The 22,700-nt window shown below is 40.7% G+C and overlaps 1 protein-coding gene across 1 annotated transcript in view; it reads right to left on the bottom strand.

The window, feature by feature from the left end:
- The window catches only part of fam13a (family with sequence similarity 13 member A), a 33,408-nt gene continuing 10,708 nt past the window's right edge, over window positions 1-22,700 (bottom strand). The window contains exons 3-19 of the mRNA XM_023428204.1: window positions 20,967-21,008; window positions 20,595-20,789; window positions 18,817-19,060; window positions 15,939-15,997; window positions 15,556-15,598; window positions 10,911-11,070; window positions 8,394-8,456; window positions 6,335-6,551; window positions 6,111-6,252; window positions 5,714-5,795; window positions 5,418-5,623; window positions 5,055-5,138; window positions 4,493-4,588; window positions 3,266-3,349; window positions 1,818-2,014; window positions 1,456-1,557; window positions 1-1,330 (exon numbers count right to left, since the gene is read on the bottom strand). Of these exons, the coding sequence (XP_023283972.1) occupies window positions 1,207-1,330; window positions 1,456-1,557; window positions 1,818-2,014; window positions 3,266-3,349; window positions 4,493-4,588; window positions 5,055-5,138; window positions 5,418-5,623; window positions 5,714-5,795; window positions 6,111-6,252; window positions 6,335-6,551; window positions 8,394-8,456; window positions 10,911-11,070; window positions 15,556-15,598; window positions 15,939-15,997; window positions 18,817-19,060; window positions 20,595-20,789; window positions 20,967-21,008 (2,140 nt within the window). The 3' untranslated portion in view covers window positions 1-1,206. The remainder of the gene's footprint in view (window positions 1,331-1,455; window positions 1,558-1,817; window positions 2,015-3,265; window positions 3,350-4,492; window positions 4,589-5,054; window positions 5,139-5,417; window positions 5,624-5,713; window positions 5,796-6,110; window positions 6,253-6,334; window positions 6,552-8,393; window positions 8,457-10,910; window positions 11,071-15,555; window positions 15,599-15,938; window positions 15,998-18,816; window positions 19,061-20,594; window positions 20,790-20,966; window positions 21,009-22,700) is intronic.

The following is a 22,700-nucleotide window of genomic DNA, read 5'->3' as shown; positions in this document are numbered from 1 at the left end:
TTCAGTAAAAATATGATTTCATTCATGATATATACAAAATACAAATACAATTTATGTACTAAAATGTACACACTCAAAATTCATTAAGCCTCGCCAGTGTTTACATTCAGTAAAAACGAAATTCACACTGATAATCATCCATTTTGGAGAAAGAAAGGAAAAAAATACTCGCTCTCAGAAATGTAAACATACACAGTGATCCATATTTACAAGAGAACAAAACAAGCTCTGGAGCAGACGAGAAAGGAAACACAGACCGCTGGGAAAACTGGGGTGTTCAGCTACCATCTCTGTCCTCCAGTCGTCTCACACATGGCCTCACCAATTCTGATACGTGAGAGCGCAAACATGCCAGTGATTTCAAGACGAAAAATAGCTTATTTGACATGAAGTAAATGGGGAAAAAAGCACGTCAATGCATAAAATACACAGTCAAATGTTTAGGTAAGTACCAGTGATCACAAAAAATAAGCTGTTGTGTTGAATATAATGAACATTTGAGCCATTTTGGTTCATAGTGTGTACTCTGAGTCTCTGTCTTTGGGTTTTATTAAAATTAGAAACCACTTGTTTTAGTGAGCAAATACTCGATTTAACTTCTAGAGAAGCAACATATGATTATGTCAGACATTATATGCTGGTCAGAACTGAAACAGAGAAAGCTATTGGTTTAGTAAATACTGTTCAGCTGATTGAAGTTATACAAATAGTAACATCTCCCTTACAAAAATACACAGAAATCTTGATCGCAAAATCCTTCTTTAAAAATAGCAGTAATTCCATATCTATTATTTTACTTACAAGGTTTTTTTTTTTAAGACTTCTACAATAAAGCGTGAGAAAAATAACTTTTCTGTTCTGATAAAAATGTTCAAAAGAATAGAAATAAATTATTAACAATACAAGTGTGATTCAGGTTATTTGTGTGTCCTGCTTAAGTCTGGAGAAACGTCCTCTTGTGAAGGTGAGGTTTGGTTGGAGATGAACTCCTCAGGTGAAGCAGGTGACTTTGTGTGGCTTTGAATCAGTCGTGGGTTGGTGGCTCTCTGTGGACGTCAGAGATCAACAGAGTAGACTAACAGGCTGTTCCCCGAGTCAGAAACATGAGCAGCACAGATGGCAACGAGAAGGGAAATCGGGGTGAGGTGTGTTTGACTGTATCTCCAGAAACTAAGCAACAGTCCTTTTAGAGTCTTTTTTTTTTCCTCAGATGAACTTAGTTGAGTCTCTTTTGCTGATGAGAACTTCCAGCAGCCGCAGTTTGGCTTTAATGTGCTTGTATTCGTTGTACTCCACTGCCAACGGGGAGCGGTCCTCCTTCTGCACATTTCTATGGGAACAAGACGTGGGTGGAAGACAACAAACATTAAGAAATGGAGAAGGTTCAGCTGTGGAAAACCCATTATGCATTATGCCTCTGTTATATAACCTGAACAAATTCTTCTTTTCTTTTACCTTCCGTTTTGTCTAAAGAACTGGTCCTCAAACTCTTTCAGGTTTTTGCGGATTCTCTTCTTCTCCTCTCTGGTCTCTTGAAGCTGCTCCAGAAGTTCCTGTCTGCGAGAGAAATGGCAGAAATATTTAAATATCTTGCATTAAAATATTTAAATATGTTGAACAAGTGGTGGACAAAGTACTCAAATCCTTTGCTTGAGTAAAAGTACTAATACAGAGAAGTAAAAATACTCCATGACAAGTCAAAATCCTACTTAGTAGTATAAATATTTTAAGTAAAATATACTACTATATGCTACATGAATATACTACTATATGCTACGTGAATACTTGGTTTGTGTTGTCTCTTTTCAGTAACTTACATGGTGGCAGAGTGAAGGTTAGACAGCCTCATATCCGTTGTGTTTTTAGACGGTGAGAGTTCATCCACTGGTGAAATGAAACCGTCCACTTCCTCGTCTATGTGGTCCAGGAAGCTGAGCACGCTGAGGTCGGGCCGGACGGTCACAGTGAACTGAGTCTTTGAGTCTCCGTCGTCCTCAGAGCCGTCCTCCTCCTCCTGCAGGAGCACAGAGAGGTCAAACGGTGGCCGAGGCTCAAAGCGCCACATCGTGCAGTGAGTGGTGTTACTGAGATAAACCCGGGGCTGTTGGCCGGGCCTCCAGGCTCAAACACTGCAGTGCATGAGGGTCGTGCAGTGTTAGTCATCAATGGTTATAAATCATCACGGTACAGCAGCAAAATGTCCTTCGATGCTTGTGATTCACGTCTATACTCAAAACTATGTATGCAAGGATTTAAAGAGCGCAGTGGACTAGAAGACGCACAGTCCCCTGAAAACCAGCTTGATGCTTCTGAAAGTCCTGAACCAGATATAAACAACCTTCAATACACAGAGCAGAGATTTAGTTCTACTGAGATTTGATTACAGTTGGTATTAAAACACACCTAAAGTATCATTCTGCGTCACTGCAACATGGGTCTTATTTTTGTAGCTTTGGCTGTCATATCTATTGTAAAGTAATTACTAATATCCATTTTAAACTGGATGTTATTTAACCCTGTGAGTAATATAAAAGTGGATACTAGGTCAGTATTTCTTTGGATGATTGAGTTGTCATTGGTTATGTAGCAGAAGCTTTTACATTTCAATAATTTGTCCATCACTTTTAGATACTTACTGTCAAGTTTTTAATGCACTGTCAATACACCTGGTGTTCAGGTTGGTAGAAGGTGTATGTGCAGGGAGCCTATGGTAGCTGGTAGCTTATTGGTTATTTTAACAATGAATGCAATGAATGCAATACAAACTCAAAGTTCATATTATGTAATTACACTGGAAAACTGACCTGTAACAGTTTAGATCATAATTATAAAGTTTGTGTCTATCTAAAACTATGACTGCTTGTATTTTTTGCCCCTTTGGTCTTCAATCTCACCACATCACACGTCTCACATCTCAGCAATCAACTGAGTGGGCACAATGTAAAACGAAAATGACAAAATGATGATAAAATAAAACCCAAGTTCATTATCCTTAATAACAGAGCATTTACTGTTTCTATATTTGAATCAAAATCACATGATTCAAACATCACGTCCAGGCAGCTACTGATTCAACATGTCTACAGATGCTTGACTACAGATACTGGTGGCAGAAAACAGGCAACTGCCCAATCAACAGGCAGCAATCAGGCTCATTAGAGGGGTGGATGGTAGTAAATAAGGGGGAGGTGGGGTTGGGGGGTAGTAGGGCGGGGCGAGGAAGGAGAACTGGCGTCTGATTATTGAAGCAGCAGCAGCTCTTCACCTTGATATCATCGAAGAAGAGCGCGGTTTCGCCCTCGATAATTGGCTGAAGGAGGGGACCTCGGCGCTTGCTGGAGGGAGAGCCCTGTGGTGACGGTCAAGAAGGAGGAGTTAACCACGCTGAGACACTCACTTTGGTGTTTGCAACGAGGAAACGCCAAACACTTCCTCCCAGTTTTCACTGAGTTCTGCGTCTGAACTTTTAAAGTAAAGGGTTTTCCTTCTTTACTTTCTATTCTTCTATTTGTCCACGATAACAAGCTTTTTTCCACAAAAGATTCAAATGACAATAATGTTGAAAATTTTCCTAATCAGCAACTTGAAAAATTGACTGAAATTTAGATTGCAACCTGAAGCCTCACATAGATCCCGATATCACAACATATTTGCTTATTTTGTAAAGGGAGTGTACAAAACAGAACAATAAAGTAGGAAAAAAAACATACAAATAAAGGTGTCTAAATTTAGTTCAGTTAGCTAATTCTGACTTTTTGAGCGTAAACTCTCAGTTAACTTTCGTAAGAGACCAACATCATCTGACTTGACCTCTCATGGATAATAAAACTGCTGCACCATAACTTCTATTGTACAGAATAATCTATAGCAGTGGTCCCAATTTGCATGATGGGGATTAGAGGTAGTGCATTATATAATGGATATACTGTTGGTACATAATGCAAATCATATCTTACATAATAAAATGGTTATTTAATAGTTAAGTACATGAATAATAGGGAAAAGAAAGCGTATACACTACTCTTATAGGCAGAGTTACATATATGTTAACTTACATATATGCAATGAAAACAATATTCAAAGTAGCATTAATAATGCTGCCTGTTTTTCTGTTTCTTATCTTCAATTGAGACTAAAAAGAAATCCTCCTATTATAGGAGTTGATCATTTTTACAGTTTCTGACCCTCACCTGCAGTTATCATGCTGTCACTTGCTGTGAACTCTCCTGTCTGCTACCTATAAGCTACTTTACGACCAGAGGATCCACTGAGCCACTAAAGCTGAGCTTAAAGCCTGGAGAGAAGGATAACACGTCTGCCACCAGTTCCAAGCGCGTGTTGGCACTAAAAGCCAATGCGAGCTGGGATTAAGTGTCTGCAGACGTATGGACAGTGCGACGATGATTTGCTGCTCGCTTCTCAGAGAGTGGCAGGACAAACAAGCAGCTGCGAATGAAAAAAAATAAAAGGGAGGTTAAGATGTGATACTTACAATGACAGGGATGGTGGAGGCTCTGCACAGGATCTGCTTGACCAGGCGATATCTGTCATACAGGGGTTTCATGATTTGCCTCTCGCTTTTGGTGACCTGAAGCAGCAAAAAAGAGAAACAAAGACACCTCGTTAGCTCAGTATTAGTTTCTTTCTGTCGTCCTCTGTCTCCCTGCAGACTAACTCTCTGCAGCACTAACCGTAAAACAAAATGACAGCTAACCCAGATTGGCAAACAACAGCGCTGCAGCCGTTCTTCAGAGCGTGAAGGTCATTAAACACAAACCACCAGGGCTACCCAGTGTGAGGAGGGAGGGTGGTGACAGAAAGTTCAACTGCACTTCCTGATATACAACAATAATAGCTGGGATTAGATGACACAATTATCGCAATTGGATTCAAACAAAGAGCGTGTCAGTTTGGTTATTCTGGGTCACAATCAAGCGGTAAACAAGATTTTCTCTGTTGAGGCCGACACTGCTGGCAGCAGATCAGGCCTGTGGAGTTTGCTGTATCTATCTGAGTGGAGGTGTATGAGGTGTAGGAGGAGGAGGATGACTTACTGGTCGGCCATGTATGCTCTCGTAGTAGAGGAGAGCTTTCTGCAGGGCTACTTTCTCTGCTCCGATCTGCTCCCGTGTCATATCCTGTGAGCAGGGGACAGGAAGTGGGTCAACACATTGTAGAAATGACCGGAGTTCACTCTCTGTTGCAACACGCATTCATCCTCATTTGGTTTTACACACACACTCACACACACACACACACACACACACACACACACTTACTTCAGCACCATAATAAATTCAAACCCTGCTGCCTGCTTTAAAGCGTCACCGTTTATCTTACATGTAACATTAGTTTGCTATAGACGTTTTATTTATTTATCCATCCCCTGTCAGTGTGTAACCTGGACATGGTTGTACCTTGATGTCCTCGGGGCGGTTCACCTCCTCCCTCTTCTCCTGTAGCTTCTTTAAAATGGTCTCCAGGGTGCTCTCCACTGGCGGCTTGGGCACTTTCTCCTGCTGAGGTTTCTTCTCCAGTTGAGAGCCGAAGCTTTTGGGCAGCGTGTTGCTGCGCTGACGGGTCAGAGGAGGCAGGTCCTCTTCAGACTTCAGGAGCTTGTGTTCTGGTTAGGGAGAAAACTACATGTGAGCTTTATTGATTTTAATTTGAATCATCTCATTACAGATGAGTGATGTTCATTTCTATGTCTTACCTTTAAGATCTTTACGAAGCTTGGCCAGTTCGTTTACCCATCTCATCACCTCTGAGTTTTCAGCTTTGTCACTGTGGGAAGGCTGCATGGAAAAAAAAAGCAATGATACAGATGAAAACAGATTCTCCTTTCAAAATAAGACAGCAGCACCTATCATTACAGCTCACATGAACATAACTGTGTTGGCCATAAATCTGAATTGGAGCTCTGGAAATTGGCCTTGGAAAGAAACAAGCGCAGAGCTCTGTTTCCTATTTAAAATTCATTGTAATGAGTCATCAGAGTCTCCTCAGCTAGTAAATAACCTTGTTTATAGTGTGGAAAAAAGTTTTTAAAGTCAGATTTATTGTGGCAGGGGATTATTTTGATTTATTTCTGATGAGAAATGACTTCTTACCCTGTATTTCCGCTCCTCTTCAAACTTCTCCTCAAATCTGTGGATCTTTTTCTTCAGGACATGAATCCTCTTCGTGAGCTGAGCTGATGTCAACTCCTCTTTCTCATTGTCACAGGAGCCGAGAGATGAACTCCGCCTGCGACTGAAGAGATAAATGATGTTGTTAATATCACTGTCAGCTCCTTCCAATTGCCTCTAGGTACTAGACCATGCCAAGTGCCTACCTGACAAACGAGTGTGCATTTGGCGGTGAGGGAGGCACTTCAGTGTCGTCCAGGTACTGCTGGCACTGTCCGTAGGCGTAGAAACGAGGGGACAGCATCGGGTCGCTGTCTTCCTCCAGCAACTGGCGGATCAGTCGTCCTCCGGCGTGAGGGGACAGTCGAGCTTCCTCGCGGTCCATGCTCTCCCTCTGCAGAGATGAGTATGCTGGGACTGGCTCTGAGTGACACACAAACACGTACACGCTTTGTGTTAAAACGAGATACTTTGCTTACACTGTTGTCAAACAGAAGATGCACACACACCAAAGCAAACAAAGGACAGGTTAGGCAGGGAATCTTGTTTGGAAATGTTGTGCATGCTGGTCGGCGGACAACAACATGTATTCCCCATTTTCCCAAACAGCTCTGTAGCTGCAGAAGAAAAGGATACAACAGATACTCCTGCAGAGCTGAACATACTTTAACTCCAGTATTAAATCTACTTTTTGAATCAGAATACTTTCAAATCTTTTATAAAGTCTAACTGGGATTAAAATCTTTAACCAAAGTTACAAATACCATGGAAGAATTTTTAAATGACTGATTAAATAAATGGATAAAAGGGGAATATAGCTACAACTGGGAAATTTTTCCATTTATTGATTAATCTGCAGATTATGTTCTCAAAAAAATCTGTTTTATTTTATGTTAATCTTCAACAAACTGATTTTTTAGATTTAGATCTATGCTCTATGCTAATAAAAAGAGAAATCCTTTCAATAACTAATAGGAGTTTGTCTTTTTTTAAATCTAATACTGAATTTATACTTCTCTGTTTTGTAAAGTCTAAGAGCAACATAAAAGATGTGTCAAACAGGATTGCTTGTTTTCAGCACCAGTTCTCATCATATGGACATCTTGTATTCTCTCTGGTGTTGTGAAAGTCACTGGACATGATGAGGCTCCCTTCCTCTGGGGCTGGACAGTCACAGATGTTGTCCTGAAAATATGGGTAAGACCTGCCCACCCTCCCTCTCTCTGTTCATCCCCTGGTTACAGTCTCTACTCTGGCAATAATTATGTCTGGTGAGAATAGTCATGCAGATACTCCTGACAATCCCTGGGCTATTAATAAAGCTGGGCTCTCTGTGGGATAATGTCAGGGCGCGACCCCTGTTGAGAGGTACAGTGACGAGTTTGTATTTTAGTTTCCACTCTGCATGGTGAGGGATAAACCATGCTGATGTGTCTGTTCCAGCACGTGTGCAAGAGAATAGTACACTGTTATAACAAGGAAGGAAAATTCTATTGAAACTGCCAATACATGAGACTCAGCACTAGACATAATGTACATTTCATGGAAAACGAGAGACATGTAACCTCAGGTGTCAGTGGACTCTAGAAATATACTGAGGAGTAGCTACACAGGGAGAAGAGATGGAAGGAGTGAAAACAAACTCTGAAGGAAACCAACCGTCAGTGTAAACATTCATGGTGTCAGAAAGCACCCGTGAAAATATGCACACCCAGTCTAAAACTGCACATGCATGTTTTGTTTAGCTGGGGTGACTTGGGGCGTACGAGAAGTGACTTAGCTCAAATTCCAGGTTAAGAGTCCCGGGGGTCCTCCTGTGCTTCTAGGTACGTGCAGTTTATCAAGTAGTGACTCCCTGGCATGTTTAAGCTTGCTCACAACAGCAGGTGAAACTCTCAATCACACCAAATGTCTTCCTTTGAGGTCTATTATCTACCTCAGAGTACAGGGCAGTGTAGCCGGCCAGTAAGGCTCCATGGCATTTGAAATTAATCCTTTAAATCAACTGCTCGCTGATGGTTCAGGATTAACTAGACTAATGAAACAAAAAACATGCCAGTTTGCCTTTTCACTAAAGGTTGTTGTGTGTGTATGTGTGTGTGTGTGTGTGTGTGTGTGTGTGTGAGAGAGACGTGTGTGTCAGCCACAATGTTCCAGACCATTCAAGCATGTTGCCATGCAGAGGAAAAGGTCATTTCTTTCTTTTTGACATGTTATTTACAGCGAAGCAAGTCAGCACTGACAGTGATGTAGCACAACACTTACCATCACAACTTGGATGGAAAATGCTTTTGAAATCAAGGAAAGGGGTGTTAAAAAACGGAGAATCTGGAGGAATAAGACAAGAAAAAGGGGAGAAGACAAGGAAAAGAACAAGATGAAGTGATGTAAAAGGAACAGAAGTAAAACAAAGGACCAGCATGCATCCTTCTTATAGCAATGAATGTGGTTTATCATCTCCCTAATCAACTCATCAGAGTTATGAGCTTAAGATATGTGTATCTTCCTGTTCAAATGTCCATTAATGTCTTTCCAACATCACTGGCAGACAGGCAAGGACAGAGCAGCAGCGGATATCAGGTCACCATGACAGGCGTTGGCACAAAGTGTACTGGGACAAAGGTCTCACACCGCTGCCTAATGCCCTCATCCCCCCAGCATACTCATTTACACAGTCTAACACGTTCTCTACAGTATTCACACATCCCCTAACCGTATTTACAACCATTGTACCGATTTATTAACTGCTGATTCAGGTTGGCTCATTTTGCGAGAATATAAATCCCTCTTTGGTTCTCCTTACTGAAGAATAAACGTGCCAACTTCACAGAAAAAAGAAACCTCACAAGTTCAACTTTGCATGATACATTTACACAATTGAAGTTCGTGCTATGGCAAGCCCTGCTTGTTTTCATGCTTGAAAGGCACCCAGAGGAGATACTGTATGTCTGAATGGCCTGTCACAGCCAATGATGCAGGCTCCCCGTGGTGTCCTCACTGCCATGAACTCAGTTATGTATTCAGGACAGAATGTACAGGGAGGAGGTTGAAGAAAAGCCGAAAAGCCAAGGGAAGAAAAAAAATAACAAGAAGCAAGTGATCTTAGTCTTGATGTCAGTGTGAAACAGCCACCTACACCTGAATTGTAGATTCCCCGAACAAACAGCTTACCTCCTCCATATCCTCGCTCAATGCAAATTACATTTTAATTACAAGCAAACACAATCAGAGACACCATGTTCTGAACTGACACACATAAAACACGCCACACCTTTATGCAGATTAAAGTAACTATTTTTTTTAGCTCAGGGGTAGGCAATCAGCAAATGTTGCACAGCAACAACAATAACCTCTCAAAGACTGTTTTTTCTATATCATATTTGGCCACTAGAGAGCTCCACAAAACATGTAATTACGTGCCAATGCTCCAAATATGAAGCTGGTAGAAGTTGAGAGATTTATTGCATGGAACAATTTTGCTCTGACTACCAGATCAAACAGGAAACAGTGGTGGTGGAGGGAGTGAAGACCAACATTTGCAGCGCACAGAGTTCAACACGCGCTGCAACATGCCCCAACACTGTCTTTTACTGTAGCAATGAACCTGTTGGTTATCATTCCAGTACACTTCAGCAAAATGCATAGCTCTCACTGCTCAGTACAAAAACCTCCACCCTTCCCCACTGTGTCGCAATGTCCTGACAAAACAATCACAGTCTTCGTGCATGGCGATTGTGCATGATTTCCTTTCTGCACAAACCCCAACACTGAATAAACAAACACATTGATAGCAAACTCTAAAGACGTCTGACAGCAAAACAGAGTTGGAACAGACGTATGAATAATGCAATGCTCGTGGCTATTTCTGCAAACTCTGCATTAGTAATGACACTTGATAAGCCAGCATCAATAAATTAAATGGACCTACTTCATTAGTTGCATTTAAATTTGATCTCGTGCAAAGTTGCTATTAAATGCACATGCACAGATATCACCATCACTATTCCTGGAGTGACATAGCAAACACGAGCTGCTCAGAAAAATTTAACCCCACTTTTTAAATGGAGCACAAGTCTGAAATTTTCAACCAGGCTCAATAACCTCTCCAAACACAAGCCAAGTTTCTACAGCTGGTTGACTGGTACACTGTTATCACCATTCGACCCCCCTTTAATGATTGATTTTGACTGGGAATTACAGCAGCAGCTGAATCTGGAAGCTATTCAGTCACATAAATCGCCAAGTAAGTGATACATCCTGGTAAAAACCCGGTGTTTACTCTTTAAATAAAACCGCAGGAGGAGTTCTAACTTTAGCTGCACCGTCATATTTTCTCTACTGGGATGAATAAAAGACTCAAGGTTCCCATGTGGTCTGTAATAAAACAAACTGTCTGCAGTGCTGCCTTATCTTGCCAACCGAGCAAACAAGTATGTCTCCAGTGAGTGTTTTCTCCTCCAGATATAGGTGGCTAGAGAACTTAAGAGGATCTTTTACTATTAAATCCTGCAGGAGAGACAGAGGGAGCTGCATCAGGAGGAGGAGGAGGAGGAGGAGGAGGAGGAGGAGGAGGAGGAAGAGAGGCAGCAGAAGGTGTGCAGCTGCTACCCAAACACCCATGTGCAGAGCTGGGTGGAGGGGACAGTGGGTGGGTTGTCTGGGCATGTGTGTGTTTGTATAAAAAGGCGTGTGTTCCAGATAGGTATTAGACCTATTTAAAAATGAAGTGTTGCATGTAAGAGAAACGCATGAAAACAACATTAATATGGCTTCCTGCCTCACCTCCCCAGTTGTTATCCTCGGTCAGTGCTGTCAGGTCCAGCCGGGGAACATCCTCGCAGCTTGTCTTCTCACAGTCCGGGTCTGAGCCTCGCACCTCTCCACTGCTGACCCTCCCCATGTCACAAGTGACGGGCGACTCCTGGATCTTCATCCTCAACGTCTGCACAACCATGAGAGAAAAGACGAGAGCCCTCAACAACGATGACCAGCCTGTGAACACACTCTTTAAGTTGAGCCACACACTCCCTCAGACTGGCCCTGCCCTAACGGAGGGGGCTGCTCCCTGCTCGCGATTGGCTGCCTCAGCTGGCCAAAACATCCGCCCATCTGTCTTTAACTGTGTGTGAGACAGCAGGAGTGGATTGGCTCCGCCTCCTCTTTCACCCACTGGAATCCCTCACCCCTCCCTCCCTCTCTTATTTTCTTTCTCTTCTCCCTACAGTAGCCCTTGTTGCTTTCTCTCTTGCCTGCCATGCATATATTCCCCACCCGAGCGCCGCTCTGGACTTGTTTGTTCCACAGCAGAAAGAGCAGAAGGGAGGGGTGGTGGGGTGTTAGGGAGGGAGGGAGGGAGGGAGGGAGAGAAAGGGAGGGAGCTGAGGACAAAAAAAAATAGCAGCCAGATTGTGAGCTAGCACACGTAGGCTGACTGGGTGATTTTTCTCTCTCTCTATCGGTCTCTCTCTGCAGACACTCAGAGCAGAAATACTACATGCAAACCTCCCCATCCAGCACCTCATTACTTCCTCCATTTTTACCTATTATTCACCAGCTTCTCTTGCCTCTCCTTTTTATGTCCTTCTCCTTTTTTTATCAGTCCACTTTGCTTATCCACAATCAAAGCTGTGTAATCAAATTCTAGCATAATGTAAATAATTTGGTAAAGCTACATACTCCACTGATCATGTATTTAGAACGTGTCCATGGATCACTTAGCACTAAGCCCATGGGGTCCCATTTCCTCTGTCCGGGCGTGGGACCAGGCTATTTTTAGGAAAAAACAGATCAAGACACACTGCTACTAGAACTCATAAATGCCACAGATGGCCTACAGGAAGGCGTGTAGTTGAATCTGGTTACAACAGCCCTTGATTTGTGTTTTTATTCATGATACTTAGTTGTTGTTGTTGTTGGCAGGTTTATGTAAATTAGTCTCAGGTGTTTGTGTTCTTGTGCTGAAGTGGAGGCCAAAAACAGGGAGTTATCAAGCCTACTCATCTGTTACATGGGAAATAACTGATGTGATCTCAATCATGGAGGCTACAAAGTGGCATTAGTGCCCAGAGAGAACATGCGGACTGTGAGCCACTAATAGCAGAAATTTCCCCTAAGCTGCGCTTACCGTCACTGTTTTCAAGTCAAGAAACCCCCACCCATAACCCCCCATGAACAAGTACATAATGCTCCAGCTCACTCAATCAACAATTGAAAGCTCCTTCACATCCACACACACATTCAGTTGCATCAGCCTCTAGACTCAGTGTGTAAGTAAGTAATAAGTAATTACAACTGGTTCAAACAATAAGTAATAATGTTTTTTGTCTATTTTGTCTACAGTCATTGGTTTTGTGTCTAGTAGTTAATCAAGAATAATTCCTGTTGAAAGAGTTAAGTGTGTAGAGTGTAAGAGTGCAGATTTACAGAATTAAATTATTAACATAAAAGCAATCTCTTCTCTAATGACATATTTTGACCATAAAAATTTTCATTCAGGAAGAATTTGATAATTGTTTGTTAATTAGGGGTTAGTTTTTCATTTGTTCTATACTCTCTTAACTACTGTACTTCCTGTGTCTTTTTGTCCAGTCATGGTAATCATGCAATTAAAGTACGGACTCATTAGGCTTTAAAACACAAGAGTCTACTGGGTGAATGTTATGTAATAATATGAGTCTCAGAGGTAAGAGCTGCTGAAAGAGGAGCAACATCTAGTCCAGGTAATAGACCCTAAAGGGATGTAAAGGTTTCCTCATCAAGCAGCACTTTTGTCGTCAAACTGTTTTATATGCAAATGATTCATTAAAGGTGATTTGATAAAAGACCCCGCATCTGTGTCATGACTTTTACTTCACAGACATAAACATCTAATGAAAGTTTGCTGTCAGGCATCAGTGTAGAGAGGACAATGTGACATTAGTTCAAGATGCTCCGAATAAAATCACAGTGGATTAACAGCAGCACAGATGTAACAGCTCACCGTGGTCTTGTTGTGTTTGGATGTAGGTCCACACACTGCACAGTGTTCCCTGGAACATCATCCACTGTGTTCACTCTAACACACTTGAGCCATGATTACATCATCACGAGAGGTCCAGCTGGTGCAAAGGACGGGTGAGATAGAGCTACTGCTTTTGCGTGCGTGCGTGCGTGTGCGTGTGTGTGTGTGTGTGTGTGTGTGTGTGTGTGTGAGTGGCGGGGGATGCATTAGACAATAATTAAGCTGTGTTGGGGGGTGGGGGTTTACATACACAGTGTACAAACAAACACATGGTGGAATTTAAAGGGCATTTTGCTGAGATGGCACACAGACAAGCACAAAACCTTGGACACACACACATGCACACACGCGCGCACACACACACGCGCGCACACACACACACGCGCGCGCGCACACGCACACACACACACACACACACAATGTGGAGGATTTGGCCTGACATAAGCTTCCTGTCTGATAGCTTTGTTTCCCTTTGCACTCTCACACCATTTATGTGTGGTGGAGCTCTCCACACCTCCTTTCAAAACACACGCACACATAAAGCACATGTGCCTGCACACGATGTCAATGCACTGCCAGGTTCTGCAGAAAATGGAGACAAATACAGTGTGTGCTCGCAATTCCAGAGTTTTCCTGGTGCTCAGTGTCACTCTGAGCGACCTGAAGAGCAACTTATTGTGAGAAGATGTGCTGCAAACAATTCCCCTATAAGTGACATGTTAGTTTTGCAGTCACCTTCACCTGCACACCATGAGCTGGTCCAAAACACTGCAGCTCTATCGCAGATTGAGACACACTACACCAACACACTAACGTTAAAGGTTTGGACTCAGAACACAGGTACAGCTGCAAGTCATGCTTATCCTTATTATCTATTAATCTCCTAATTATTTTTTTGCAAATAACTGATTAATTGTTTAGTCTATAAAAGGTGAGAGCACAGTGAAAAATGTGTCCATTGAGTCCAAGGTGATGTCTTATTATATCTGGTCAATACCAATTCTGTGCAGCTTGCACTAAAATAAAAAAGGGATAAGCACAAAAAAAAAAATTGGGAAAATAAAAATAAATGATTCATCAGTAATATTTTTCTGTTGTTCTGCTGATTGGTTAAGCAGTATAGGCCTCAATTTCTGCCAGGTCACCAAAATACTGTGTTTGTAAACCAAACTAATAGCAGAGTACACAGAGTCATACTGTATGTATCAATATTTGAAAGATCAGCTGCAGGGGATGAGGTCACCATACAGACAGATCAGTTTATTAATTAATCTAACTAACTGCTGCTCAGAGGAAGACAAAGAGGGCCTGATGGTAACAATCATGTCTGTGTGATGCTCATGTTGTACCCCGGGCATTAATGACCAGCTGAGAGCCTGCTGCACCAGCCTCCACTCAGAGCGGCGCCACACCGGCTCCAGATGGCTGCTCAGTGGCACAGTGTGGTGGCGGCAGAGCTGCGACCTGAGCTGCTACTAAAATCCATCTGGACTGCTTCGAAAAAGATTCACCATATTGGTTCAGTGCTGCATGATTCTGTTCAGTGGAGCTGGTCCAGATTTAATGTGGAGACGAGCAGATGGGGAAGGTGACTTGTTTCCTTCTGCTCACATCCACTGCAGCACTTACTACAAAAAGTTCAGGGATTTCACAATGTTTGTGACAGGTGACTCAAGAACGTCTGTAAGTTTGTGTCAGAATAATGGTAGGACGATCCCTTTTCTCAAGAATGCTAAAAAAAGTTAAATTTTATATTTCTGTGGAAGTGCAGAGGACTTTCTGTTCAGCAAAATCAGCAATGTGGTGGTGTCACAAAACCATGACGTACAAACACACTGGTCAAAGCATTAACATCAACATCAGTGTTTAAAGCTCTTCCAAGTGCCTGTCCTTTTATTCTTGCCACTGTTTGTTATTGAGGTTTTTATTCATATCTCTCACTTCTGTTTTTTCTGTTTTTTTCCAGTTAAGTTTTTCTATTTTATACAATTTTCAATTGTATCTCTTTTTACTTCCCTTGTTTCTTTTATATCCAGCCTTGATGTATTTTTGTGACTCATTTGGAGCATTATGAACCACCTTGCATATTAAATGTTGACTTAAAAAAAAAAGAAACTGCAAGCACAAGAATTTGGTAAATTAAATGAAAAACTGCCTGATAAAAATAACTAAAGAAAAGCATGAATCTGTGCAAGCATTCAATGAATTTTGCACTTGGCAGTTGTTGACACATTTCAGTCATGAGGTTCAATAATTAGCCCTTCCCTTTCTTTCACATCCATCTTCCTACAATTTGAGACTCCATTTTTCTCTGGTGACACATGCATAACAGTTCAGATAAATTTCATGAGAATAGGAAGAAAGCGAATTGAAATAAAAGGCACCGCCTAACAGAGAGAGACTCAGGGGAAAGGAACTTGAACCTACCTGTGGTGGAGAAGGAAGGCCATGATTTCTTGAAATGTCATTCCTGAAAAATCAGACAGTTTAGTAAATAAGCTTGAACTGATTTACACCAGCTTCTGTCAAACCAAACACAAGACAGATGTTTATCTTACAGAAGCCTCTGGAAACCCTGCACAGCTTATGCACATATAGTACTGTATATATCCTGCTACCAGTCTTTATCAGCTTAAGTGTATGTTATAAAATCTCAGTATGACATACAGATCTAACAGCGTAGAGAGAGCATCCAGCAGCTTATCAACTTGTGTGTCCATGGGAAATGGTCAATGTGGTGAGAAAAAGCGATTCAACGGGTGTAATGTCATTTTTAAAAGTTCCTCAACTTCAGATTTTGAAGAGCTTACCCTTTCTGAAATGTATCCATGTGGTTTTCTCCAGATCTCTCAGCAACACATTCCTTCACCTGGGAAAAGACATGTACGTTTTGAATGTTAAGTATCCATAGAGATGATTTTAGATTTTTTTTAAAAACCAAAAAGGGACAAGCTACATTGTATCAGCATATCAAAGGGGAAAAGCGTTAATACTCTTGAATCTTTTTGGACAATTGTCGTTTAACTTTTCATTTTTGTGTATTTTGGAGCTGTTAGTGTGATAAAATTTATTTGTAACAATTTTTATTTGTATTGAACTTTTCAAAAGCAGAGGTTTACAAAGTACTTAAAAATATGAAAAGATCATTTATAATTCTTGCTTGTATTATATGAAATATGATATGAGCAGCAGTTATTGAAAAATAACACAAAATATGCTGAACATTATTAATATCTAAAGAAATTAAATAATAAAAAATAGGAGTCAGTGTCACCAAGAGCATACAGCTTAGTTAGTGTTTTAGTTTAGCTTTGACCTGATGAAAAAGTCAGGATATTGTCAAAGTTATTAGAGTTCATTCTGTGGGGAACATGAATTTCTGCACCAGATTTAATGGCTCTCCATCCAATAGTATGTTTCATTCTAGACTAAAGTGGTGGACTTACCAACAGACATTCACATCGCTGCTAGCATGGCAAAAAACATCAAGCCAAAGACATTTAGAGGCTGCAGATCAGTATGCAATGGTGAAATTTAAGCATTAATTGTATTAACTGTATTAGCTTCGCAAATAAAAATGCATCTTTGACATAGTTTATAAACAATTTCACACAAAAAGGTGATTTGATGGCTGAACTTTGTCAAAAAGGTTACCCATAACAAACAACACTGTACATAAACATATTGTATGACTCTGTGCTAGTTTACAATGAACAGCACCAGAAACAACAGTCCAGAGGCTTTCAGAGCTCCCGATTACCATTAGTGGCTCTCAACATAATAAGCTCACACTCACAGAGACGACTGTTCACACCAGCACAGACTCAGACCTTTACTTACATCAAACCTCTGCTATCAGCCACCCAGCACAACACTGGCCCAGCCATTCAGCGACGCTGTAGCAGCTATAACATTCAGTTTACTGCATGTGTGTCAAGGCATAATGTGTCATCTGTACTGTTACATAAGGGGCTGGCATGAGGAGTTAAAAGAATAAAAACAGCGTGGCAGTCTAAGATTGAGTTCCTTGAGTGTCAGAGTGTAAACTGAACAAATCTATTTCCATCAGTTGGTTGGTGGGACAGCACACCATGCAGCTGATCATTACATTAGCATACATCAATTAGGAACCAAGTGTGAATAATAATCCATCTTGCTTACATGCAGCTATAGTGGAAGAAGTGTCTGTACAGACTGGATCATGTTACTACAGCTACATGCTTCACACCATGTCCTCGTCGTGACTTTGACGGCTTTCACACACTCCTCATATACAGCTGTCACTGTGCCACAGCACTTTTGGGTATGACTCATTTTAATATGCTTGGTAGGTTGAAGATAGCTGACCAAATATTCTATTATGTGGCTGAACTTGTTCACTGGGGATAAGCGGTATGGATGTAATTTTGTATCATATCGTGAAATCTTAAGGCTTGATTGGTTTGAAATTTTTGTTTGGTTTGGTCAAAAATAAAGTGAAAAGCAGTGCAAAGTGACATCTTCAGATTGCTTGTTTTGTCTGAACAACAGTGCTAAACCTAAAGATATTTCATTTATAATGTTATAACAAAGCAAAACACAGAAGAGTCTCAAATTTGTGAAGTTGGAACCAGGGAGTATTTAGTATTTTTGCATGAAAATGTTCATTAAGGTTAATTGGATATATTAAAAAGTTTATAATTTATTCTCTGTATATGAACTCATTAATCTATGTATGTAAAGATATAATTCAGCACCAGTCCAGAGTGTCAGTGCTATGGACACATTTCAGTTGGTACTGAAAATCCAATATTGCCATAAAGCACCCATGCTTGTAGATTTGTACGATTGTGTGCAATCCTTACTGGAAACAGCATTGCAAAGTCTCTACCTCTTGCCTCCATGCTATCCTATTAGGTGCTACTCATAAACTATAAAATATAGGTGCTACTATCAAACCTCTAAGTAACGTTCTACATTAAAGAAATTACTTTATTGTATCTGCTTAATCTGATTACTCAATAAAAGCAGCGCTTGGAACATTGTAGTCTCGCACATGACAACAGCTGAAAGGACAAGCTGCACTCTGGCGGATCTTCTTCTTCAGTGGATAAAAGCTGCAGCTACTTGTGCGCTCATAGCTGGCCCTTACATCTGCACTGCTTCTGGAAAAAGTGGTTAACAATTACTGTGGTATGCTGCATATTACAACCCACTGTACAATGAGAATAGCAGGGAGCCATTAGGCAGCTGCACAGCTTCCTGTCATTTTCCAAGTTGCCTCCATTTAGTTAGTCTTGTTAACTGCAACAGACTATTATTTGCATTGAGGCAGAAACGAAGATGATGGGGGGTTGAGCGGAGTGCTTTACCAATCTATCTGCATCACAGGTGCATTGCAGGAGATGCTCTGTGAATATGGTGATCCTGTTTCTAATGTCAGCCCCTATTTTCCTGTATGTAAAACTGGCAGCAATTTCAGAATTCAAAAAATTCTAAAATATTATACATATTGCTACAAGCAACTGAAAGAAAAGCCGTTATCTGTTGACCTGGACCTCAGATGGACATGTGACAGTGAGTGAAAAGTCACACACAAAAGAAAACAGAGGAAGAGAGCAGTAAAAAACAATAACAGAAGAGAAACTGCCAGGATGGTGACAAAGCACAAAAATAAAGCAGATGAAGAGAAAAGATGTGATGACTCACTGCATGTGCGTCCTGGTTGTCGGTGAGCTGCACCAGTGTAGGGCTGTGTTTTGACTTCCTGGGTTTGGGGGTTTTTTCAGTGTGACCACTCTGGCCTCCCTGTGAGTCCACACTGCTGCTGCCTGTGTCCTCCCCCACGCTGCCTGAGCTGCTTCCACTGCTTCCACTGCTTCCACTGCTTCCACTGCTTCCACCGCTCAACGGGATGTTCTCCTTGTTGGTGTCTGCCCTGACGGATGCAGCTCTGTTGTCAGTCGGAAAAGAAAAGGGCGAGGAAATGAGACATCTGCCCTCCACCTCACTCTCTCTGCTGCACAGTTTGGTCTGTCTTTATCAGCTTGACATTGGGTGAAATGCTTCCGGAAACTACATGACAAGGTCACCCTGATACCTCATTTACTTATACCTTCTCCAGCAACTAATGTGCGGTTTAATTTTTGTGCTAATTCTATTTACTGTCTATTTACTGTCCACGCTCTTATTGACATTTTCTGCTGTCTTTGGACTAATGCACTCCTCTAATCCACGTGTGACTGATCTCTCAGACTCCACCAGGTCTCCATCAACAAAGATTAGCTTCTTACTGTGATGACTCCAGTTGTTATGACTGTACTATGTCTCAGTGGACGAGCTTACCATGCAGAGTGAAACCTTACAAATGTAAACTAGAAGCAGAAGCATTACACTGAAGTCAGTCTTTATTAATGAAAGGAATCTCATTGTGCTTAACGAGCATGAAATGTATAAAAAAACATTAATTATATCTAGTGTTTCTGTCAATTTTTTAATTGTTAAAATTTTATGTACAATATGTGAAAAAAAAAACCAATGAGAATATTTCAAGTTACGGTAATTCAAGAATTTTCAAGTGCCCACCCTCTGCCTCTTTTAGGATTTGTCCTCCCTACTTTAAAAAAAAGTAAATACAGTTCCCCTGATAATTTCTGTAAGAGATGGTATCCTAATTGCTTACACATACCTCCCTGAACTAATCTACTGAGTGGAGTACTGTGTAACAACTAAGCAATATTAAACTATCTTCTTACAAGATTACTATTTAATGTCCTTATTCTGTATTCATCTAGTTTATGTTATTTTTTCTTCTTCTGTTGTATACTGCACCAATTTAGCATTGCACTCCTCTACCATTGTCTCACTACGAAAGACTCACAATGGAAAGGTAAAAGAAGATATCGTCTTTTTTATTTCCACACTTTCTTCTTACAAACCAAAATCTGGTGCCTACATTATCCACAATGCCACTGAACTGCTGAAAGTTCAGGCAGAGGTATGTTTTTCTATTCGCAGCTCGCATTACGCACTAACCTCAAGCAGAGACGAGGAGCGAGCAATGGAGGTTTAGTCGAGCCCCAAGACCTGTAAACAGACTTGTGTGTTATGTGTAACCTGTGTTAATCTATTTATTTGTCATGTGAGGAGGTCACCCACTTGAGGGGTGAAAAAGGAAAAAAATGAAGCAAACGTGTTTATACAGCAGCATTTAACATTTAACATCTAATATGACGACGACAATGAAGTGAAATTAAACTTGGCCTTGATTTACAACAGGAAAAAGTAAAATAATTAATCTTATACAAGAACATCTCTTCACCTTAATTGTCGGAAAATGATCCACAATCACAGACAAAAAAAATAAAAAAAATAGATATTTTTCAAAAAGATTTTTGCAGTGCACTTTAGTGCTGCTACACAGTGCCACTGATCTTATCCTGGTACCATCAACTGCCAACTTCATGACGACGCCAGACCTATCATACCTGTTTCTTTCTCGGTGCCTCAGACCGTCCTCCTGCTGCTCTCTGTGGTGTCGACGTCTCTGTCGCGCAGTTGGTGTCACCTTTGCAGACAGCAGACACGGGGTCAGCTCACAGTCCTCTGAACTTTGATCCCCTAAAGGGTTCATATCAAAGAGGTGCTGCTCCACGGATGAACGTATCGTCCTGTCCAGAATACTGCAGGAAGTAGGAAATAAAATGAGAGAGAGACAAGGTTAAGACATTTACCACTCTAAGCTCCAATAATGCTTTCATATGAGGTAGAATTGAATTTTTCTCTACATAAAAAGTGTAAATTGATTAATTTCAAGCAAAATACAATAGGATTATATGACAATAGGAAAGTCCACTTACTTCACCACATCTGGTCTGCAGTGGACAGGGGAGAGGTGGTTACTGAAAGAAAAACAAGAGGGGAAAGTGAGTTAATGCTACAGAAACAGGTGGTCACAACAGGTCACTGAGCAACGCTGAAAATCCCCCGGGCTCTGGTTCTGGCCCTAGGTGATCAAGGCATCTAGTGTGCATGAGTGATGTGTTCAGAGCAGAAGTAGGTCCTCTGAGAACTACCAGTAAAGTGGAGTTAGTGGTTAATACTTTCTATATTCAATACTCCTCTTTCTTATTCTCTCCTGATATCAAAATACACACAGGCCTGTATTGAGTAATGAGCTTTAGGTTGGTGATTATATTATGTGTGCACAGCTGTGTCTAAAGCTATATCTATATCTAGATATAGTTGTAGATTATTGAATTTTTATTACACACAGAATTAGATGACAAGAAGTAAAATGTTAACTAAACTGTTTGGTTTATTATTGTCAGATCAAGAGTGCTTGGATTTTAACTGAAGGCCTTCCTCCTGCTGTCACATACAGTTCACTTCTTTAATTAATAAAAAGTCCAGGTACCAATTTAGCTTCTCTCAATTTATAATGTTTGTTTCATTAAACACTCTTGAACTCTTAGAAATTGTGAGAAGGATTTCATTTTACAGAAAACACAATAAATAAATTTAGTGTTTCAATGATAAATCAATTACTTGATTAGCCAACTGACAGAGAATTTAACAGTTTTGATAACTGATTAATCAGTTCAGCAATTTTATTTTTGAGCAAAACAATTGTGATGTTGCTTAAAATTTTAGGATTCACTGCATTTACATTGTATCAATGTAAATTAAACATCTTTAAGCTGTGGCGCTGTCACTGACACTGTCTGGAAAATTGTGATGGTCATTTTGTATTATTTTCTAATTTATTATTAATGCTATTATTGAATATGTTAATTATTAAACAATTTAGTTAGTTACAGCTATATGCCAACAACCGATAATTTTTTAATCTTGGCTAAAAGATGAATTTCCCCTAGGGGATAGATAAAGTATCTATCTAAAAGACGGGGTGCTGAAATTTTAGTATTTCTGTGAAAAGACATAACATTTTGACACAAAGGGTACAACAATTATATGCACCTCAGAAAGTCCCTTTTGCCTTAACCACCTGGTGCCCGTCATGTGTGCTTTTCCTGGACTATAGCTTCATCAACGTGTATAGGGATGACCTCAAAGAATCTTCCTAAACAGTGGTGTTGACAGTAACAGCAGAAGTTGGCAGAGGCCCCATATGGAGTACTGATACAGGGAGAGATAGTAATGGAGTGATTGTACACTGTGAAGGTGAATGTGGTAAACCTGTGTAAAATGGCAGGGACGTGTATCGACATTATCAAAGCTGAAAACAAAGATAGTGAATCAGATGAAAAGGGAGTGCCCTATTGTGTAATACCCATATGATCATTTTGATAAGTGTAAACAACTCAAATCATAAACATTGAGCTGTGAATATCCAGTGTTTTGGTTATTTTTCTGTGCTCATGACTGTAAGAGTTGTAAAGTAAAGAGAAGTGAAAGTGATGTCAGCTTGGGCTCACAGGTGCTCCAGAGGCAGCAGACTAATCTGATCGATTATCTCTGGGCACAGCAGGAAAAATATTAGCCAGCTACCTAAAATTAGACCTGGCACTGAATGCAGGAGGTTAAAGCAACAGAAAATGGTTTAATGGCTTACCAATGTTGACTTAACCTCA

Source organism: Seriola lalandi, unplaced genomic scaffold (genome assembly GCF_002814215.2).
Source record: "Seriola lalandi dorsalis isolate HSWRI2012SDOR001 ecotype SW California unplaced genomic scaffold, Sedor1 jcf7180002054872, whole genome shotgun sequence".
Classification (NCBI taxonomy): Eukaryota; Metazoa; Chordata; class Actinopteri; order Carangiformes; family Carangidae; genus Seriola; species Seriola lalandi.
The sequence above is the reverse complement of the archived record's forward strand: the minus strand, read 5'-3'. Positions and strand labels throughout refer to the sequence as shown.